This window comes from Malaclemys terrapin, chromosome 19 (assembly GCF_027887155.1).
Source record: "Malaclemys terrapin pileata isolate rMalTer1 chromosome 19, rMalTer1.hap1, whole genome shotgun sequence".
NCBI classification, from domain to species: domain Eukaryota; kingdom Metazoa; phylum Chordata; order Testudines; family Emydidae; genus Malaclemys; species Malaclemys terrapin.
Window position 1 is genome coordinate 13,492,828 of NC_071523.1, and position 21,514 is coordinate 13,514,341.

The following is a 21,514-nucleotide window of genomic DNA, read 5'->3' on the forward strand; positions in this document are numbered from 1 at the left end:
TTTTTGGACTGGACTTCCATTTACAAAGTGAAACCAACCCAGCTGATCACACTGAGTTTTTGGGGGAAGAAGATAAAGAATAGTCAGAAAAACAGAGCCTGTTGCATTATCTAGGTTTGTAGAAAGAGTCCTAATCAGAGGGCAGGAGAGAAGAAAGCTAAACTACAGTTTAAAAACTAATAGGTAGGGGAATAAATAGAGAGAATCTCTTAAGCGTTTACAATGTGTTGTTAGATTATGATATTTACAGGAGATTCCCTAGGTATCATTTTAGATGGCAGAAGGATTTTTAATATATTTTAATAACACCACAAAAATTCTTTGAGCCTGTTTTCATAATTTTAATAAGACATTTCAGACTGTGCAGTATCCTTATGTATCCAAAGAGGGCATTAATCAGCACTGCTGCACAATCTGTTGAGACTTATTGCTTAATTAGAACACACACAACCCTATTTGTCACTGTGACAATGGCATGTGCACTAAGATTAAAACTGTAAAAACGCCCAGGTTAAAGCTTCAGTGAAATGATCATGAAGCTACTTTGGGCAGAAAATGGAACACCTACAATCTGTTACCCTCTGTCTTTCCTCATTGGTTCTGTCCTCCCACGCTTTACTCCATCATTCTTAATTCAGTTATATGATGCCATGAGAGAGTATTTGTGCTAGGAGAAGATACATTTGATTCCCCTGCTGCTGAGACACTAATGGAGGGCAACAACATAATGTGTATCTGGAGATATTTTCCAATCGCAGATGAAGTGCTGCCATTAGTAAAAACCCTAGTAGAAAATAAAAAGTGGCTGTGGATGATGCCGAAAACCAAAGGGCGAGTGATTCTCATGTCAGGGGATCTCGACCAGTCCCAAGGTGTGAGTTAGGCTATCTCTACACTATGCTGCTTTTAACGACACAACTGTGCCACTACAGCCGTGCTGCTAAAAGGCGCACAGTGTAGCTGCTGTTTGTCGGTAGGAGAACTGCCGACAAAAAAACTTCCACCTTCCACAAGTGGCAGTGGCTTTGTCGGCAGAAGAGCACTGTTCTCATCTGCAAAACTTTGGTCTTTCGGGGTTGTGTGTGTGTGTTTTAACACCTCTGAAGGACAAAAGTTTTGTCTTTCACTTGCCAGTGAAGACAAAGCCTTAGTCTGGCTCTTATGAGTGGTTGTGGGAAACCTCTGAGACTCCTTTAAGACTGATGCAAACAATTCACACCAGCTTGTCATCATTGCTAAAACAGGTCCTTTTTTTATCTTGGAGTCACTGTCATTCATGAGAGAAATGCACAGTGAAGACCAGATACTTTAGTTACACCACTAAATAAACTTGCAGAGGTCAGGTCTATGCTCCTTCCTGGTCTTCTCTTTGGGTACGTCTTCACTATCTGCCGTATCGGCAGGTAGCAATCGATTTATCCGGGATCGATATATCGCGTCTCGTTAAGACACGATATATCGATCCCGAACGCGCTCACCGTCGACTCCGGAACTCCACCAGAGCGAGCGGCGGTAGCGCAGTCGACGGGGGAGCCGCAGCCGTCGATCCCGCACCGTGTGGACCCCAGGGAATTCGATCCTAGATACTTCGACTTCAGCTACACTATTCGACTTCAGCTACCCCAGTGTAGACCAGCCCTTTGTTTTGTTCTCGGAGAATACAGCCACTGAGCAAGAGGCTGTGGGCTTGTCTTCAGGGCTAAAAAAAGGTGTGGTTTTACCCCAGAGTAACTAAGTAGTATGAGCCTATCCTGAGATAAAAACAAAGCAAAGACCAGGCAGGGGTACAGGGCTGACCTAGGCAAGTTTATCTTGTGGTAAAACTGAAGTGCCAGTCTCCCCTCACTCATAGTAGCTGAGGAGCAGTGTGTGTGTGTGTGTGTGTGTGTGTGTGTGTGTAATTGCATTAAAACTACCCCCTGCTATGTTTTTGTTTTGTTGTTTCCCCTCTTGGCAATGCTATGCTTTTGGGAAATTAAACAGCAGTTATTATGTTTGCTCACTGTGTTATACCGTAACAGATACTTGAACGTAAGTTGTTGTATTCATGTGACTGGCTTCACAAGAGCACTGACTGCAGTGGTAGGGCTGTCAAACCTCTCACATTCAGGAAATGCACACATAGTGTTAATCCTTTGTTTACCTAAGGCAAGATTAAACACAAACACACAGGCACAGCTTGTACTGTGTATTTTACATTTGAAACCCACTGATAAGAAGTGAGAAATCAGGCCATGCTGCACTTACTTGCTTTCGGTTGATTGTTTAAGGTGTGGAGTAGTTAATGCTTGCCCAGGCATTTTATTGTGTCCCTCAGAGAGCTTGATTGAGTTACAGCATAACACAAGAGGGCAGGAAGCGAAAATGGTGGCAGAGGAGAGAGATAATGGTGCCTTGTGACAAGGAAACAACCTCCTAATAGGTTTCAGAGTGGTAGCCATGTTAGTCTGTATCTGCAAAAACAACAAGGAGTCATTGTGGCACCTTAGAGACTAACAAATGCATAAGCTTTCATGGGCTAAAACCCACTTCATCAGATGCATGGAGTGAAAAATACATTAAGCAGTATATATATTACAACACATGAAAAGATGGGAGTTGCCTTACCAAGTGGGGTGAGGGGTGTCAGTGCTAACGAGGCCAATTCAATTAACCTCCTAATAACTACACATCTCCTGTACTAGCAATAATGCTGGGTTACGAAAGACGTGGGCAATTGAGTTGTCCTCCGGTGGCGCGTGAAACCTTCTGTCAGGTGGAGTTCCTCAGGAGCAAGTCTCACTGCTTCATGTTAGTGGTGGAGTGATCTGAGCCTTTTTGATTTAAGCAGACTGAGTCTTGGAAGTGTGATGTGCCGTTCTGTTCGTACACAGTGTTAGTGGTTAGAAGGCTCAGCCTGAAGAAATAACACCTAGGGAACGTCTACACGACAGGCGCTACAGCGGCACAGCTGCAGCCATGCTGTTGCAGTGTAGCCACTTACTGGAATGACAGAAGTGTTTTTTCCGTCACTGTAGTAAATCCACCCCCTCAAGGGGCAGTAGCTAGGTCAATTGAAAACTTCTTCTACCGACCTAGTGGGGTCTACACCGTGGGCTAGATTGGCTTAATTATATCTCTCGGTGTGAATTTTTCACACTCCTGAGCAATGTAGCTAGGTCGACCAAGTTTTCAGTGTAGACTAGGCTTTAGGTCTACACTGAGTGGTTTGTATGGTGCCAGCTAGCAAAGGGCTCACAACTCTGTGTCAGCAACTCCTTTCAGGCCTGACAAACTCATTACACCTAAACGCTTCTTTCATAGTATTTACTCAGAAAGGTTTGTCTGAGGTATCTCATGGAATCTTATGTCATACTGATCCTTACCACTGGGCAATGTACATACAGGTGACACTTAAGAAATTGTGTGTATGTACTGAATGTTTTGGATCTGCCCCCCAGGCAGTGTTGGCAAGTTGGTTTTGCCAGACAAGGAGCTGTGGAATAATCTGCCTCAGTTCGTGTATATATTAAGCATTGTAAAGCAAGCACAGAGGAAGCCCCATCTGCATGTAAACGTCAACAGGAAAAAATAGGTTATTGGGTGAGGGGACGGCGAGTGAAACAAGAGTATGGGAAGACCCCTTGGAGCCAGTGCCCAGAAGGGAAACCACTGGGAGTTATCCTGACTGTGGGGACAAAAACAATGGACTTTGGGGTACAAGAAGAAGGCACAAGGACCCCTCTTTTATCCTGCAATTCTTAGTCTAGTAGAAGTCTGTGATACCTTTGTTTTATTTGTAACCCGTTCTTACTATCCGTGTTCACTCTCTTAAATCATTACCTTTGTTAATAAACTTATATTTATTGATAGTCAGCTGACTCAAACATAGTATAATGTGTGTATGCTGTACCCTGGGAGTAGTGAACCTGGTAATTGCTGTGCATGTTCAATGATAGGGGCTGGATGCTACAGGGGGATGCTTCTGAGGAATTCAGGACTCGGGTCTGCAAGGCAAAGTATGCCCCAGGGAAGAGTGCTTGAAGGGTGGCAGAAGAGCTGGTAGAGTGTCCAACTACCACAAGAAAGATGACTCCTCACTGGAGGCAGGAGGGTCACACGGTGACTCTCAGTCCTGGACACCACGAGACAGCGTCACAAGATCGACACAACTACATCACTCAGGGGTGTGAAAAATTATACCGATGGGGTTTGAAAAATTCACATGCCTGAGACCTAGTTAAGCCAACCTAAGCCCCAATGTAGATGCCACTAGGTCAACAGAAGAATTCTTTTATGGATCTGTCAGAGGGGGGATGGACAACTGCATTTCTCATACTTCTGACATAGCCCCTGAGCAGCATCACAGACACCTCAATCTGGGAGACCCACAAATACCACCAAGGAAGCTGTTTGGGAAGGAAGGATGACTTTTGGCCCCAAGACAGTGCTGCTTCCATTGCGCTATGAGGGGGATGCATTACTTATGGCCGACTAATAATTGCCAGTGGTGCTGATAGTGTGGTGGGCACAACAAAGCTCTGGAGGGGAGAAGACTGAATTTGTGCTTGTAGGGAAGAGAGGAACTTGATGGATGGTGATGTTTCCCGAGTTGAGGTTAAGGGTATACTAGCTGTGAATATCCAAGGATTCCAAGCAGATTAATGGAGAGACAGATTTCTGCAGGGATCAGATTCATCCTCTCTATTAAGAGGATGCAACTTGCATTAACTTCTGTGGGAGTTTTGCTCCCTTATCCCAGGGACTGGATTTAGTCCCAGACCTGGGAGAGGGAAATGTGTTCCAACTGGAAGAGGTGGATACCTGGAATGTGTCTCCACTGCAGAGTTAACTTGGGAGGAGGAAGGCAAGGGGCTGGGTAGGTCTAGCAAGCTAGAGAAGCCAGTTGCTGATACTGGATGATGCTGTTTGGCACACTCTCTCATATCCAGAGCTCAGAACTTGAGTTCAGGTTCCGTAACAAGAGGAAGGCCTGTGTATGGAGGGAGGCTAGGTATTGTAGACCACCCTCCAGATATCGGGGGCGTGGGCACTCTTTCACCAAAGTGAGTTATGTTCTCCGATGGGGGGGAAACCAGGCCAAGCTGGTGGATGGAGGCAGCAGCTCTGGTTGAGCCAGAGAGTAAATAGATGGTTGAGCCTGGTCCAGGATCTACAATCAAGTGGACACGGAGGCAGGTGCAGGAGTTTACTTGATGTGTTAGGCTTCTTCCCATCGATGCTTTTACTAGTAAGGACATAATTTTTGGCTCCTTGGCAGTGCTGATCATCCAGGCATAGTAGCATTGTAGTCCGAGAGTGCATGAGCTGCCATAGCATTGGGGGTCAAGAGATCAGCTATGGTGTCCCAACCTGGCCCCAGGAGTGGGATTCCTCTCCTGACTGTGGAGCAGAACTTCAAATAGCAAAATCAGAACATGCAAAGTTGGAGCTGTTTGGACAGGAGGTTGGTTTATCACAGTCGGACTCTTCCTTACACGTGCGGGGGTTGGGTAAATGAGACAAAATAGTCAGAAAGTGCTACAGGAACGAGCCACTCGTGTATTTTGTGTTGTTGGAAAAATAAAGATCAAGCACAACCTACAAAGCTGCTGGTGGACTTGTGAGTCTGAGCTGAACGTAATGGAACTGCTGCGACAGGTAGTACTGCGCTGATGGCTGTGTGAAACAAGGAGAAACACATAGGAGAACACCACCTTTGTTAGGCAACAGCTGATCTGAACGCTACCCCATCATTTATAACCAAATGCATGAAATGCCTTTTTGCTCCACTTAGTAGAACATCAGCTCCATTAAGTAATAGATTTGCCAGTCCTCTAGTGGTTTCTTCAGTGCAACTGTAATGTGTCTCTTGTCTCACACACAGTCACACTGATGCATGGCACATACAGTTTCATGTACTTAACATTTGCAAATCACAATAAATGAGAAACTGGGGGTATGCAGCACTTACTACTTTTGTGTTCGATTGTTAAGGGTTTGGAGTAGTTAATAATGCCTGCCCCAGTGTTTTTATTGTCTGTCAGAGGGCTTGCTTGAGTTGCAGCAGAACACAGGAGGGCAGGGGAGGGAAATGGTGGCAGAGGAGAGAACGGTGCCTCATGCCAAGAAGACAACCTTCTAATAATTACAAATAGCTTGTGCAGCACTATCAGTAATGCTGGGTTGCGGAAGGACATGACAGCTGATCTGTTCTCAAATGGCACGTGGAGCTTGACTTTCCCAGCAGTGTATCCCTCTTTTCTTGTTAGCCACAGAGCCGACCTCAGCTTTTTATCATGCCTCTTAATTTAATTTATTATTATTTGTCTTTAATTTTGGAGATTTGGGGGGAAATTACTCCTGTTTGCTAATAAAAAAAAAAAATGGCAGGAGGGGAATGCGTTCCCACCAGAGCCACTGCCCAAGGACAGAACTAAAACAGGATTGATCTGATCTTGGATGATTTCAGTGCATCTGTTGCTAGGAACATCCAACTCCTGGCATGAAAAGGGTTTTAAAAATAGACTAAATATAGGCTGATTGGTTAGGAGCATTTCCCTGGGCTAGTGCTACTGCCCAGAACACTGTGGATTCAGAAGAACCTTCTTTCCCTCTTCCCTCCTCCCCTCAGTGCCCAGGCACCAAACCAGCTCAGTTCATCATGCTGTTAGCAATTATAGTACAGAGATGTAAGATGTGTTGACTGCAAGACCTTGCTCTGAGATGAGGTGAGATCACCAGGAACAAAATGATCATTACAGGCCATTCATGTCGGCAGCGTTTACGCTCCCATGTTTGCTTGCAAGCAAAAACAGCAGCTAATTTGCAAGGCAGCCTTTTGTAAAGGGGCCTTTTGATCAATGATTGCCTGTGTTAATGTTTCAGTAGGCTATTGATTCCTGCAACAGCTTTTGTTCCCTAAATTTATGTGCAATGGGTTTCGGCAGCACACACTATGCATGTTTGATTAAAGTTCAATTGACTTCACTCGTGGTGAAGCCGGGAGCCGTTTCGCTCTCTGTTTGTAGACCAAAGCTTTCCGTGACATGTTCTTTTGTTTGTGCCAAGCCCCTGCCACCCATGCAGTCACCAAAATGCGATTCCTAATCCTCCCAGATTCACTCCACTCCATCATTTAATCCCGTAGGTAGACAGAATAGTATTTGATGGCAAGGCAGCTAATAAAACCTGGGTTGGAATTTGTGTGCTTATGTTCCATAGGGTGAATAATATTAAAATCCTACTTAGGTACTTCCTCGTTGATTTTTAACCCTGTGGCTGTGACTGAAGGTTGAGTCATTTAGTCGGTCATGTATCTGAAGCTCCAGAAATGAATCCTAACTATATTTGATTAACTCTTGTGATCACCCATTTCTTTAGTCTTGGCTGAGTGAGTCTATTTCATTAATAATATTAAAATTTGAGTCTTCGTACAGATTTTTGACTGCAAGTTTGGAAGGGTCCGTTTGGAATCAGACGTATGTTTCTGATGTGGGCTTTACCCACGAATACAGGCAGGTTTAGTTTTCAAAGGATCTTTGTTTAATGGCCAGTGCCCTTCATTTCTGGTTGTTACTCATTTTTATCAAAAATATTTCAGGGTTTTACAAAAGCTATTCTGCTTTTTACCAATTTTCCCCCAAAATTTTTACCACTCAATTACATAAAAATACTGATTATTTTAAGAAAATCCAATCCATTGCATTAGTAGATGTGTTTGTTAATAAATTAGTCTCCGTGTAAATGCGAGACTGTCTGGTCAAGTAAGGTAGTGTTGTGGAAGATAGACACACACGCATGTGTGTTTGTGCACATCAGTGTTCAAATCCTAAAAAACAAAAGCCACCATCTTTCCTTCTGGAGCAGGGACCCTGGATCAGGCTCCCTGCTCCAGAAGGAAAGATGGCGGCTTGGTACCCTGGGTTACTCAGCTATCCTCTCTTCCCAGAGTGGGGATCCAGGTCCAGATTCTTGAAGGTGTCCCTGGTGCCAGGAGGATCCCTGAACCTTGCTTTCTGTTCTGGAAGGAGGGATGGCAGCTCAGTAACTTGGGCAGACCCCAGAGTGCCCCTATGTACCTAGCTTCCCACTCCGGAAGGAAAGTTTGGGCTGCCCAGGTAACCAAGCTGACATCTCTTCATTTGAGCCCAGAAGAGATTGAGGAGACAGTGTGAAGAGATGGCACTCTTGCCTGCTCATCCTCTTCCACCTCCGGGCCCACTGAAATATGACATGACATAATACAGCCGTTCTGTCTGCTATCCAAAATCAAAGTTGTGGTTGTGTACTTCACTGAAAGAACTCGTCTGTCCACCTAGCGCTTGTCTACACCAGGGGATAGGTCAGCATAGCCATGTCTCTTGGGTGTGGCTTTTTCAGACCCTGGAGGTGTTGCCGTGCCAGTGTAAGACTCCAGTGTAGGCCAGCCCTTATTCCGTGCTCTTGGCTAACTCACAGTTCCTGAGGCCTGATCTACACTAAAAAATTAGGTTGACCCAGCTACATCGCTCAGGGGTGTGAAAAATCCACCCCCCAAGTGATATAGTTAAGATGATCTATCCCCCAATGTAGACAACGCTAGGTACACGAAAGAATTCTTCCACGGACCGAGCTCCCACCTCTTAGGGAGGTGGATCCACCGCCCCAGATGGCAGAACCCCTCCCGTTGGTGTATACTGAAATGCAACAGCAGTACAGCTGTGTTGCTGTAGTGTTCCAAGTCTAGATAAGCCCTGAGTCACTATATTTACCCATTGGTATTGAATGATGATGATGATACCTGCCTACTTCACTTTTGGAAACTCTGGAAAAATGAGTAGGTTTTGTTTTGTTTTTTTCATGAGGATTCTTGTATCCTACCTAATCTAGGGATGTAGGTGATTTTTTTTCTCTCTCTCACACAAAGTGTCACTCTGAAATTGGTTGGGCGTGGGTATCATTTTAATGTTGATAAATCTGCATCAGTCACACTCGCTATCAGTTCATAACAATACATCCGTTCTGTCTGCTATCCAAAATCAAAGTTGTGGTTGTGTACTTCATCCAGAGTTCTCTATTTTAAGTTAGGCATCTTTAAAATCCTTAAGTGGTGTCAGATAGACGCTCCTTGGGTTAAGCAAACCCGACTTACGCAAATCGGCACTTACGGAAAAAGTTCCGTAAGCTAGAAAGTATTTTTTTTTTTTTGGTTTGTTTTTTTGGGGGTTTTTTGGTTTGGTTTTTTGGTTTGGTTTGCATAATGGTTGGGTATACGTTCCCGAGTTATGCAAGGCGTTCCGGAACGGAACGCTTGCGTAAGTCAGGGAGCGTCTGTAACTTTTTGAATAGGATCTTCCATATGTCTTGTCACTGTTTGCAATGCTGTTTGACTGAGGAAGGTGTCTTTAGTACAGAGTTAACTAAAGTGATCTATGCTGAGTAAAGACTGCAGGATTTGGCCCTGAGAGAGAGAGAGAGCAGGCTGAGGTTATGTGATTAAATCACATATAAGGCAGTTCAAAGAGACCATTTTTTGTGGGCAGTTTAGGCATGTTTGTTCTGATGTTGATTTTCAAGGGACTAGTTAGAACTTCTCCGTTTCTCTGGCAACTTGATAGAAACACCACCTTTTACCTTAGAGGCAGACAAGTCGCCAGAAAATGTACTCCTTGTTCTTTTTGCTGATACAGTAACGCAGCTACCACTCTGAAACCAGGAAATGATGGGGGTTTCAAAGTAAAAGAATGGAGATTAAAACCACATGCTGTTCTTTAGCTCAGCATCTCATCCACTAGTTTGAATGTCATCTGCTCTAGGTTTTTGAATGTAAGCCAGATTCATTATGCTATGGAATTATCACTAGCTTCCCTGGGTGTGCTCTTTTACCTGCCTAATTAACTTAGATGTGGGCATATATATTCAGATTAAAGTTTGGTTTGCTTTAATATGTTTGAATAATACGGATACCGCTTATTCTCAATCATGTTTTTATTCTAACATTCAGCTTTTCAAACAGGAGTGTATTTAATGCATGGGGCGTATTAAGGTGGGCAGGATATCATCTATTTGAACTGATCCCACTCTCACTGAAAGTGCCAGGGTTCTTTAAAGACCATCTTTAGCCAGGACATGGCTTTTACAACTCATTGGAGAGCTGGTACCTCTAGCAGTACAGTGCCTACTAACTCTTTGCAGAGGTATTGATATACGGCTGACTCAAAGTAAAGAGCGCCCCCTGCTGAAGCACCAATACCCGCACTTCATGCAGTATGAAAGTGGTGGCTGGAGCACACACACACGCACGCACACACACACTCTTTTACTTCTGTGAAATTTGCTTCCCCAGAAATATCTTGCTCTTCTATCCAAGGGAATTTGTCTGGCTGAAAATATACCCTTAAGCTTTTTATTGTGTGTGTGCGCATGTGTGAGCGGGAAAGAGAAAAGGGCTGACAAGTCAGCTGTGCATGCCCCTTTAACATATTCCTTCTGTGTTTACAGGGAGAACTAATCACTTTCTATTACTATTGGAAGAAAACCCCTGAAGCAGCAAGTTCCCGAGCCCACCGTAGGCATCGAAGGCAGGCTGTGTTTCGGAGAATTAAGACTCGAACTGCTTCCACTCCAGTCAACACTCCCTCCAGGCCCCCCTCTAGCGAATTCTGTAAGTGGAGGCTAAAAGCAGCGCATTTATCTTTGTTTAGATGCATAGAACTGCAGTATTGTAGTGGCTCTCTGCCTTCAGCTGAATAAAGCAAGAAAATGGAGTTCAGGCTCTTGGCTTCTCCTGTTCCCACACCATTATGCCTGAGTATAGCAAGGGATGTTTTGTACCATGTGCAATGCAGCGCTTAGGCACAGAAGCCCAGTGTAAGGATGGAGACTTTGACCAGGCTCTAAATTTCCCTGTTTGTTATAGTTGCTTGTGTGTGTTGCATTTTCCCTGGGATTATTCTAGGAACAGCGCTTGGAAAAGGCGAGAAATAAAGCAAACTTTCCTCTGCAAGTAGTGTTTCATGACCATACTTTCTGCTCGTTACAACTCATGCCATGTATTGGTATATTTTCACAAATCTAAGGCTATGTCTACACTACACTCTGTCGGCATAATTTATGTCGCTCTGTGGTGTGAAAAACCACCTCCCCGAGCGACATAAGTTACACTGACGTAGCGCTGTGCACACAAACGCTGTTGGTGGGAGAGCTTCTCCTGGCAACAGAGCTTCTGCCGCTCTCGGGGGTGGTTTTATTATACCAATGGGAGAGCTTTCCCGTCGGCATCGAGCGTCTTCACCAGACAGGCGCTGCAGGTGCATCAGTCCAGCTGTGCCGCTGCAGCACTCTGTGTATAGACGTGGCCTTAGAAGCACCATGATCTTGATTGTTCAGGTGCTTTTGGCTCAAAGAATAATTAGAGCCCAGTGCAGTCTAGCACATCACTAAGTGTTATGGCCCCACTGATCTCAATATGGCTGTAAGGAATATATCATTGTATAAAAGGCTAAAGATTCCCTTAAAGTTTTAATCCCTTTTTATGGGCTAAACCCAGCATATTACCCCTCTCCCCACCCCCCCAAAAAAAGTCAGAAATGTCACCAAAATGATTTGAAGTAGGGTTTTTGGGATGGAAAAGGGGGGAGGATATAGTGGGGAGTTGTAAGAGAGGGAGGTTAACTTCCTTGTGCCAAAAGATCACTTTTATTCTTGCTTTAGAAAGAAGGGTCCTGACCCTACCGTTGGACTCAGGTGAATTGAACTCCTGGGTCCAATTGCAGGATTAGGACCAAAATTAACTCAGTAGAATAAAGATCTTGGCCATGTGCGAATTTTGCATTCATGTTTTGAACACCTGAAGGAATTGAAGTTGGAAAATGTGATTAGTGCTAGCGGCCACTGTTGCAGTAACTTAAGTTGTTAAATGGGACCATGTATATTTGTAGAAGGGTATATGGACTGATGATGACTGCTAATGGAAGTTACTGAAGAGGGACTCCCGGTACAGAACATGCATGTGTTCCTGCAACAAGGACTTCTCTTCAGATTAAAGATTTGAACAAATGAGATCACGCATCAAAATGGTTCTTGAGACAGGGTTCTTGTGCTTGTGACAACACATTGACGTGTTGCTTTGTGAATTTGTAGGAAGCAGCTAGAAAATGCAGTGCCCTCAGCTATAAAGAATTCACTCTGTGCTTTTTAGAGAATCCTGCAGGATGCCAGATTTTGCTTGCAAATATGCAGATTCTTTCCAGTGACATGTAATGTGTGCATTCTTGCACTAATGCAGTTTTCACTAGGTAATTATGCTTTTCAGCTGATGGGCATTGTGATCAAATGACTTGACATGGACTACTCACCACAAGTGGAGTGTGACTGGTCCTTGCAATACTCTTTAGTTCCCAAAAAATTGCGATAAATAAAATGTAATTCAATCATAAAATGTACCCTTTAAGGAATGATTGCACTGGATTCTTGTTGTGCCTTTGTCTAGAAGGATCGCAAAGCACTTTACACACTACCAAACTCTATACAAGAATCTCTTCACCCACCTGTGAAATTCAGCCATCTCTGGGGTGAAACACAGCATTTGAACACATTTGTTCAAATATTTAGTTTGAAAAGAAGTCCTTGTTGCAGAAACACATGCATGTTCTGTTTGAGTACACAACAATGCTATGCGTAAAAAAAAAATCTCTTGTCCAGTTGAAACTTCAGGGGTGGAATATAGGTCTCTAGAATATTAATATCTGATGTGGAATTTGGCCAGAAACTTCAGGTGAACATCCCTACTCTTGAAAATTGCCCTGAGACTTAGTCTCAGTAATTGCCGGAAATTATCAGCCTTGTTTCACGTGAAAGAAAAATCCAGAAACACAGCTAGAATTTTTCACCATAAATGGTTATTCAGTCAACTAGTGCAAAATAAGTCTCTTCTAATTTTTCCTTTTCCTTCTTTTCTTTGCTTACTCAGTGGACTTGAGCTCAGCCAGCGAAGATGATTTTGACAGCGAGGACAGTGAACAGGAACTGAAGGGTTACGCCTGTCGTCACTGCTTCACAACCAGTATGCACTTGATGTATCTCTTTGCCTTGTGCTAGTGTCTGTTCAACACAGTTTCATCCAAGCAAGAGCAGTTCTCATGCTTGTATAGCTATTCTAAAAACATAACGATGGATCAGCCAAAATATTCCCCATTCTAGCAGAGAGTTAATCATGATTTACCATTGCAAATTAGTATTACAGTGATGGGAGAGGATCCTGGAAGTTAGACATTTATGCAGTAATGCATACATGTCTAAACAGCGTCCCTTATATAATCCATTTACTGTATAGCAAATCAGTATTTGACTGTGACTGTCAAGATACATAACACATGTTCATGACGCATCAAGGCTTTTCTGCATCAGCTTCACTCCTGTAAGTACTCCTGAAAACCCTCTGATGCTTGTGCATATGCATAGAGTGCATGCTGAGAGCCCGGAGGTAAGTAAGGGAAGGGAGAGATGAAATGTTCATGACGCATTTAACTTTTAGAAACCAAGACCTTGAAGAAAGAATAGCTGCCAAACAGACTCCCCAAATGCTGCAGAAGAGTCTTTTTTTCCTTTATTATTTTTCAAAGCAGCAGGTGTCTATTTAATTAAAGAAATAGTCTGTAATTGAGGGTGGTAAATGTTAACTGAAACATGAAGTCACCCTGGAACAGGCAATGATTTCCAGAGAAATCTTAGGCTTAGTCACCAGTAAAGGCCGGGAGTCTTCCAATTTGTATTAAATGCAAAGTGTAGATGTTCCATATCTAATAGATTGTATATTTCCAACCCCATCCCTTTTCCAACAAAAGCCTCCAAGGACTGGCACCACGGCGGTCGCGAAAACATCTTGCTGTGCACTGACTGCCGCATCCACTTCAAGAAGTACGGAGAGCTCCCGCCCATCGAGAAACCAGTGGACCCTCCGCCCTTTATGTTTAAGCCCGTCAAAGAGGAAGAGGATGGACTCAGCGGAAAGCATAGCATGAGGACGAGGCGGAGTCGAGGCTCGGTAGGCCCGTCCCTCCTCGTTACCTGTGCATTCAGGCTCCTCCCTGAAGGAAAGGTGCAGGTTGGAAAGTTCCGAACGTAGAGAGTCGTGTTTGCAAATAGGCTTCTAAAACTACACTTACAATCTCTTCCCTGCCAATGTGCTTTTGGGCATGCCTGCCATATTTGTAGACGCAAATGTACAGTTGCATGTGTGCGGAATTTTGGAGGTCTTTTTGAAAAATTGGCCCGAGGTAGCTCTCCTTGGAGAGTTCTAGTCAAACTTGGTGTATATTTAATGTCCCAAACACACGTCCTTCTTTTTTTGTTGAATGGATGAAGGTAGCTTGCCATCATCAAAGACGGTAAATGGCCAGAATACGCAGCAGAATTCACGCTGGTACCTGTCTTCCTGCTTCTTGGGTTCCTTCAGCAGTAACCCTGGGACACGTTTTAAAGGAAGAATTTTAAAAGTTTAAATGCTGCTGCTTTTTGTGCTTACCAAATGTTTTCGCCATGCCACTGAAGTTAAAAATCTCATCGTCTAAATATAAAATAGTCATAGTCTTTGACATAAAGGTATGGTACTCTGTCCCAAAGGGCTTTGCCCACAGTAATATGCCGAGAGCATTGCTGATGTGGAGTCACTTGTGGAGAGCCAACTTACTGCTCAACAGGGTTGGAGGGGAAACTTCAGCTTGTTTGGGGCTGGCCATCCGTAAACCCTGATTGATTGGGACTGTCAGACAGTAACAGCTTTCTTTTTTCACTAGCCTCCCCTCTCCACCTTTCTGGTCACGTTAATGTTGTCGTTGTTGCCGAATACCTTGTCAGGTTGCGCTGTCAGCTCAAGTTGGCTTCATTATTTTTATGGTAGCCAGTCATCCAAACAGCTGCTAAATTAGGAGGGAACAGATGAAACGGCATTAATTATTGCTACAACATCTACTGTGATTCTCATTGCCTAGCAGAAACACATTGAAGCTGTTAGTGGTTTTAGGAACTGCTCTGGGCTGCCTGAATGCCTTATCTCTTTAGGCCACTCTTATATCCGTCTTGGTTTATGCCAGCAGATTTTTAATTTTTTTTTTTTTTAAGATGGAACATTAGGGTGGGGAGGTTTCCCTCCCCCTTAGAAAGAGATGCCTAGCATGTGAACAGCAGCTGTAGGAACATCTTTCTAATGTTCTCATTTCAAGCAGACACTACTTAATAAAATAAGCAGCACTTCATGATTTTGGGTAGGCAAGTTAAGGATTTGCCTCCTTTCATTTTAAACCCAGATGAGCCTTCCAGGACAGATTGTAAAAACATTTAATGCTCTTGGTTTTTCATTTCTCAGGCACTGAGCTGGAGCGTGCAACCTTGCAGTAACTTGGGGAAAAAGCAAAAGGTTTGGGAAAATACTGGTTTATTTATATGCTTTTTATTTGTATTAAATTGATAGATGTCTACACTACGTAGTGGTCGTAAAAAGCAGCCAGCCAGCCCCGATGGTAGAGCCTCGCCCACAAACGAAGACATCAGATCCAGTGGCCGCAACTCTCCCAGTGCTGCTAGCACCTCCAGTAATGACAGCAAAGCAGATTCTGTGAAGAAGTCCACCAAGGTAAAAGTTGCTTGAGATTTGTTGTCCTTGGTTCAGGATCTGGGCTGTTTTTAGTTCAGTGAGTTCAGTTTAGGAGCTTGGCGCACAGGCCAGAGACCGAGGTTTGACCTGGGGATTTTTGCTTTCCGGCATGTACGGAAGGCCTGGGATTTGGATCTGAGAGTAGATGTTGCTAGTTGTTGTTCCAGTGATCAGAGCTGTTCTATATATACAGGCGGACACATGATGGTGATGAGCAAATTTTTTTTTTTAATAAACACTATATACTAAAGAAGTGAATAGCCAATGCGTTAGGCATCCTCTGATACTGTTGTTCTGAAAGCACACCCATACCCACACACCTGACAATTTAGACTTCCAATAAGCACAAAGACCCTCACAAGAAGTTACTAAAGAAATCAAGACGTCCTGGGGCGAAGAGCACCACGTTGTGATGAACCAAATACTGGACACAGAAGGAATAAGTGGTCAGTTTTCATCATGGCAGAAGGTTAACAGCAGGGTGTCTTCAGGTTCCATGCTAGGACTGGTGGTGGTTACCATATTTATCTATAGTCTGGAAAAGTGGGTGAGGGGGAAAGGTGGCAGAATTTGCAGGCAGCACAAAATTAGTCAAGAGGAACTTCAAAGGGACTAACCACGCTAGGTGAATGAGCAACACAATGATAGCTGAAATTCAGTGTTGATAAATGCAAAATAACGTATGTTGGAGGGAGAATCTGAAGTAGTCGTACACTTTAGAGTTCTTAATTAACTGTGTCAACTCAGAAAAGGGACTTGGGCATTAATTTAGACAACACATCCAAGATCTCTGTTCAGTGTATACCTGCAGTCAGCAAACGAACAGTGTTATGAGACATGAGGAGTGGGATGTAGAATCATACAATAAATATAATGCCATTATATATATCAGTGATACTTCCTCATCTGAATATCACCCTATCTCAAAAGGATACTGTGGAATTAGAGGGAATTCAGAGAAGGCTGGCAGGAATGATTAGTGACATAGAAAAAAACCTCTGCTGGAGAGAGACTGAAAGATTGTGATTTAGAAAGGAGACAAATGAGAGAGGACATGATAAAAGTATATAACATAACTAATAGTCTAGAGAAGGTAGGATCGGGAGCGCCTGTTCTTGCCTCATAACACACAAACTAGGGGGACAGTGAGTGAAATTAAATTTAAAAAGTGGCAGGTTGAAAACTGATAAAAAATATTTTTCATACATGGTAAGCAGACTGTGGAACTCAGTTCCATATGATATCAAGACTGAGAACTTAGCCAGATTCTGAGCGATCGAACATTTATATGGATAACAAGAATATCGAATGTTACAGCTCATGTTAACAAACAGTGTTTGGAAGGGATATAAAACTTCACATTTCAGGGCTTTATCCAGTCTCATGGGGGCACAGATTACCCCACATCTCCCTGCTGCGGGGTTCTTGCACCTTCCTCTGAAGCTTTTGGTGCTGGCCACTGTCAGACATAGGATATTGGATTAGACAGACCTTTGGTCTGATCCAGTCTGGCAAATTGTATGGCACTTCTTATGTCATTTGGACCTTAATATAGGTCAAAGGGGTAGGATCAGCACTTTCCCTTTTAAATATATTCCTGTTTAGAAATCTGAGTTTAAAATAATAATGTCTCGATAAGGGTTCTGTTGAGGTTGTCCACTTACTCCCACTAGCCCGTGTAAGAAATGCTGTGAGGGACTTACTTGCAAGCTGCCTCCCAGCTTGCTGTCCTCCGAGGCAGAACTGTAGCTTCATTCTGGGCCCCCAGTTAAATTTGGACATGAAAAGCCTATGGGGAACAGCTCCTACCAGATGGCAAGTGCCTCAGAAGCTCCAGAACGCAGATTCCCTCTCCTCCCCTTCGAATGGGGGAAGAGGTATATTGAATTACCATTAAATACTGACCGAATCAACCTCTGATCAGCTTTCCGCCTCCATAGGAACTTTCCTGTGTTGTTAGCATCAGTCTGAAGCCTCCCAGTGTGAGTAAGTGCTCCATTTAGCGTCACTTCCCTAATAAACTGTTCCTGTCTGTTCCTTTTGTGGTAGAAGATAAAAGAAGAGGCATCTTCTCCTCTCAAGAGTTCCAAGCGCCAGCGGGAAAAGACAGCATCTGACACAGAGGAACCGGAGAGAACCACTGCCAAAAAATCCAAAACTCAAGTGAGTCCCTGTGGCAGAGCCTGTTCCCCTCTGAACGGGATGTGCACTCCACTGGAGGCTAAAATTGGCCACCACCATCTCCCCCCAGTATAGAGAGAGTCTAAAATCCAAACCCAACAACAAACCAGAAACACAACATTGATTTAAAGAGCTTCCAAAGTGCCAGAACAGCAAATTGTAATTTAATCTGTGGCTGGAAAGCAACCCACTTCTTAATGCATTCCTTCTGCAGGGAGAGGAAGGGAAGGACGTGGGTAGGGACTGACGCCCAGGCGTGTCTCCTTTTTTCACATTAGTATCTCCAGGATCTTAGCACAGTTTGATTTTAGCTTTTTTGTTTTTGTTAACCTGTGTCCAAATTTTATTTCAGTGTCAGTTTTTTCTCTTCCCTGTACCGCTCAAAAGGAAACCAAATGATACTAAATTAGCAAAGCGAGAGCCCTCTTCAGATAGGTCTGAAATTAACATGAGTCCTTGGCCACAGTAACCCTAACAGAGCATAATGTATCTGAAGTCATTCTCAGGCCTTGTGTTTTAAATAGAAATTTAATTGGGGGGATGCAGTTGAACGAAAAGTTCTAGGAAACCAGTTAAGTCTGCGAGTCCCTGAATGTCGTATATTTAATGCATGATATTCTTAGTCCATTTGGAATTGGCCAGGTTCACCCCATAGCATTGGATCTGGGATTTTCTAGCCCTCGCTCCTGTATGCTGGCATCCCCTGTACCTCAGGGGTTATTTACAGTCAAGGCTATGGGGTGGCTGTGCAGTAATGTAGCATATAAACAAGGTTGTCTGGAGTTACACTGGCAGTACCAATGGGAGCAGGTAGCTCTCCTTAGCCATGTCAGTGATTATAAAGAGACCTTTCCCCCCATCTCAACAGGAGATCAGCAGGCCAAACTCTCCCTCGGAGGGCGAGGGCGAAGGCGAAAGCTCAGATAGTCGCAGCGTCAATGATGACGGGAGCAGTGATCCAAAGGACATTGACCAGGACAACCGAAGCACGTCACCCAGTATCCCCAGCCCCCAGGACAATGAGAGTGACTCAGATTCATCTGCTCAGCAGCAGATGCTACAGGCGCAACCTCAAGTGCTCCAGGCACAGAATGTCCCTGCCCAGGCTCCACCTTCTACCCCGCCCGTATCAACACAGTTACCAACACCCATACCAGCAGTATCAAGCATCCCTTCAGCTCCACTGCAGGTTTCACCATCAGTGTCTCAGCCTCCCAGCCAGCCCCCAGCACCGCCGCCACCTCACTCCCACATACAGCAGGCCCCTGCTTTGCACCCTCAGAGACTCCCTTCACCACACCCGCCGCTACAGCCTTTGACTGTGTCTCAGAGTCAACCCCAGGGTCCTTCCTCGTCGCAGCCGCATTCACAGCCTCCGCTTCATGGCCAGGTCCAGCCTGTCCCTCATAACCTGCAGGCCCAGCCTCTCCTGCCTCACCCAGTACCTCCTCAGCCTTTCCCTCTCCCCTCACAGCCTTCTCAGTCTCAGGTTCCCCTTCAGACACAGGCTGCTTCTCACCCTCACGCTGCTCTGCAGGTTCAAGCAGTGCAGCCTGCCCTGCAAGCACAGGCTCCACTGCAGCAACCTCAGCCCCCTCGGGAGCAGCCCCTGCCTCCAGCACCCATGGCCATGCCTCACATCAAACCCCCTCCGACTACCCCGATCCCTCAGCTTCCCACTCCCCAGTCCCACAAGCACCCTCCCCACCTCTCCGGGCCGTCTCCATTCTCCATGAATTCCAACCTGCCGCCACCACCTGCTCTGAAACCTCTGAGCTCCCTTTCCACCCATCACCCTCCTTCTGCGCACCCTCCGCCCTTGCAGCTGATGCCTCAAAGTCAGCCACTGCAGTCTTCTCCAGCCCAGCCTCCAGTTCTGACTCAGAGTCAGAGTCTTCCACCAGCAGCGAGCCACCCCCCATCCAGCCTCCATCAGGTATCCTCCCAGGCACCCTTTTCTCAGCATCCATTTGTCCCTGGGGGCCCGCCTTCCATCACTCCTCCATCCTGCCCCTCCACTTCCACACCACCTTCCGTGCCTGGCGTCCCATCTCAGACATCTGTCCCCACCTCTGCGGCTTCCAGTGGAAATGTTCCAGTCGTGACGTCCTGCGCAATACCGCCTATTCAGATCAAAGAGGAGGCTCCCGATGAGGCAGAGGAACCAGAAAGCCCACCTCCCCCACCCAGAAGCCCATCGCCTGAACCTACTGTGGTGGACACACCGAGTCATGCCAGTCAATCAGCCAGGTAACGGAGGGTGTTGGCACATGCTTCATGCTGTGTTCTGCCATTCCACAGAGCTGCGTTAAGAGGTTCACCGCTTGCTTGCTGGCTGGGCCAGCAGGGATTGAGTATTACAGCCTTGATACCCACAGTCTTGGAATTGGGAATTTGCTGTACTGCAGCCTCTGTTTGCCAACCTCTTTGGCAATGGAACAGTTGTCTAAGAGCCTGTCCCCACTCACTGAAATTCTGCTAGCGCTGCTCATATTGGAATAGAGTTGTTACTAGCGTAGTCTCCCTAATCTGACATTCAAGTATTAAATCACATTGTAGGTAAGACCCTGTGCACCACACACACACACACCCACACCCACACCCACACCCACACCCACCCACCCCTCTAAACCTTGCAGCAGGGCCCTTGAATTGTATGGCAGGAATCCTGGAATTATACACAGTCTCCCCCAAAGCTTACTGCTCTCCTGATACAGTACAGAATCCCTTCTTTATTTTTCTACGGGTATTTTTTTACACTGCCCCCTAATATTCAGTCTCCAACATGCAGCCTATTTTTGTGTTGAAAAACATGGTTATTTCAGTTGCCTGGATGAAGCTTACGGGGCAGATTTCCAAAGATACAGAGGGAAGTTGGGCACCACGGGCGCTGGTACATATCTCCCACTTGTGCCTTTGGAAATCTCCCCTCACTCGGTCGCCGTTTTTCAGGGAATGAAAAACCCTTATCCAACCCAGCGTCAGCCAGAGTATTCCGACTGATATTGCAGGTATCATCTGTGAGAGGTTCCTGCTAGAAGGCTAGTCTGTGGAGGAGGAACACACAGTAAAGTTAGTTCCTTTCTGGGCTTTCAGTGAAGTAGCTGGTAATGTAAATCCAAAGTGTTGTATAATTCCCCTTTGATGTGAGGTTGTCAAATCACAGTCACGTTTTCTTTCCCAGGCCTAAATTCTCTGTTTTCTCTCTCAGGTTCTATAAGCACCTGGATCGTGGATACAACTCATGCGCAAGGACAGACCTGTACTTCATGCCTCTGGCAGGATCCAAACTGGCCAAGAAGAGAGAGGAGGCAATCGAGAAGGCCAAGCGGGAGGCAGAGCAGAAAGCAAGAGAAGAGAGGGAGAGGGAGAAAGAGAAGGAGAAAGAGAGGGAGCGAGAGCGGGAGCGTGAAAGAGAAGCAGAGAGAGCGGCGGTAGGTTTATCGGTCTGCCGTGCAGGATGGGTACGTTAGGATCTGTATTAAACGATGACTGTAAAATATTGGGGATGCATTTGCAAACCTCCATTAGAGTGGTTATTGCAGGCACAAGCATGGCGTGGAGGGGGCAGTCGGGTGCATGCGAAGCATGGGACATTGGAGGGTGGGTGCAAGCAAATGTTTTGGGTTGTGAGCATGCCATTGGTGCATATAGCTGGCTTGTACCTGTCCCTTTCTGCACTGGCCCCACCCAAGTGCTTCGGAGCTCCCCCCATAGTGG

General features: G+C 45.2%; 1 protein-coding gene across 7 annotated transcripts in view; it reads left to right on the forward strand.

Moving 5' to 3' along the window:
* The window catches only part of RERE (arginine-glutamic acid dipeptide repeats), a 401,731-nt gene that overhangs the window by 364,555 nt on the left and 15,662 nt on the right, over positions 1-21,514 (forward strand). For 4 of the 7 annotated variants that reach the window (XM_054009348.1, XM_054009347.1, XM_054009349.1 and 1 more), the window contains 7 exons: positions 10,462-10,624; positions 12,932-13,024; positions 13,806-14,005; positions 15,431-15,592; positions 17,663-17,776; positions 18,663-20,044; positions 21,006-21,258. In XM_054009348.1, coding sequence (XP_053865323.1) covers positions 10,462-10,624; positions 12,932-13,024; positions 13,806-14,005; positions 15,431-15,592; positions 17,663-17,776; positions 18,663-20,044; positions 21,006-21,258 — 2,367 coding nt within the window. The remainder of the gene's footprint in view (positions 1-10,461; positions 10,625-12,931; positions 13,025-13,805; positions 14,006-15,430; positions 15,593-17,662; positions 17,777-18,662; positions 20,045-21,005; positions 21,259-21,514) is intronic. The other 3 variants (XM_054009351.1, XM_054009352.1, XM_054009350.1) reach the window with 2 other exon arrangements.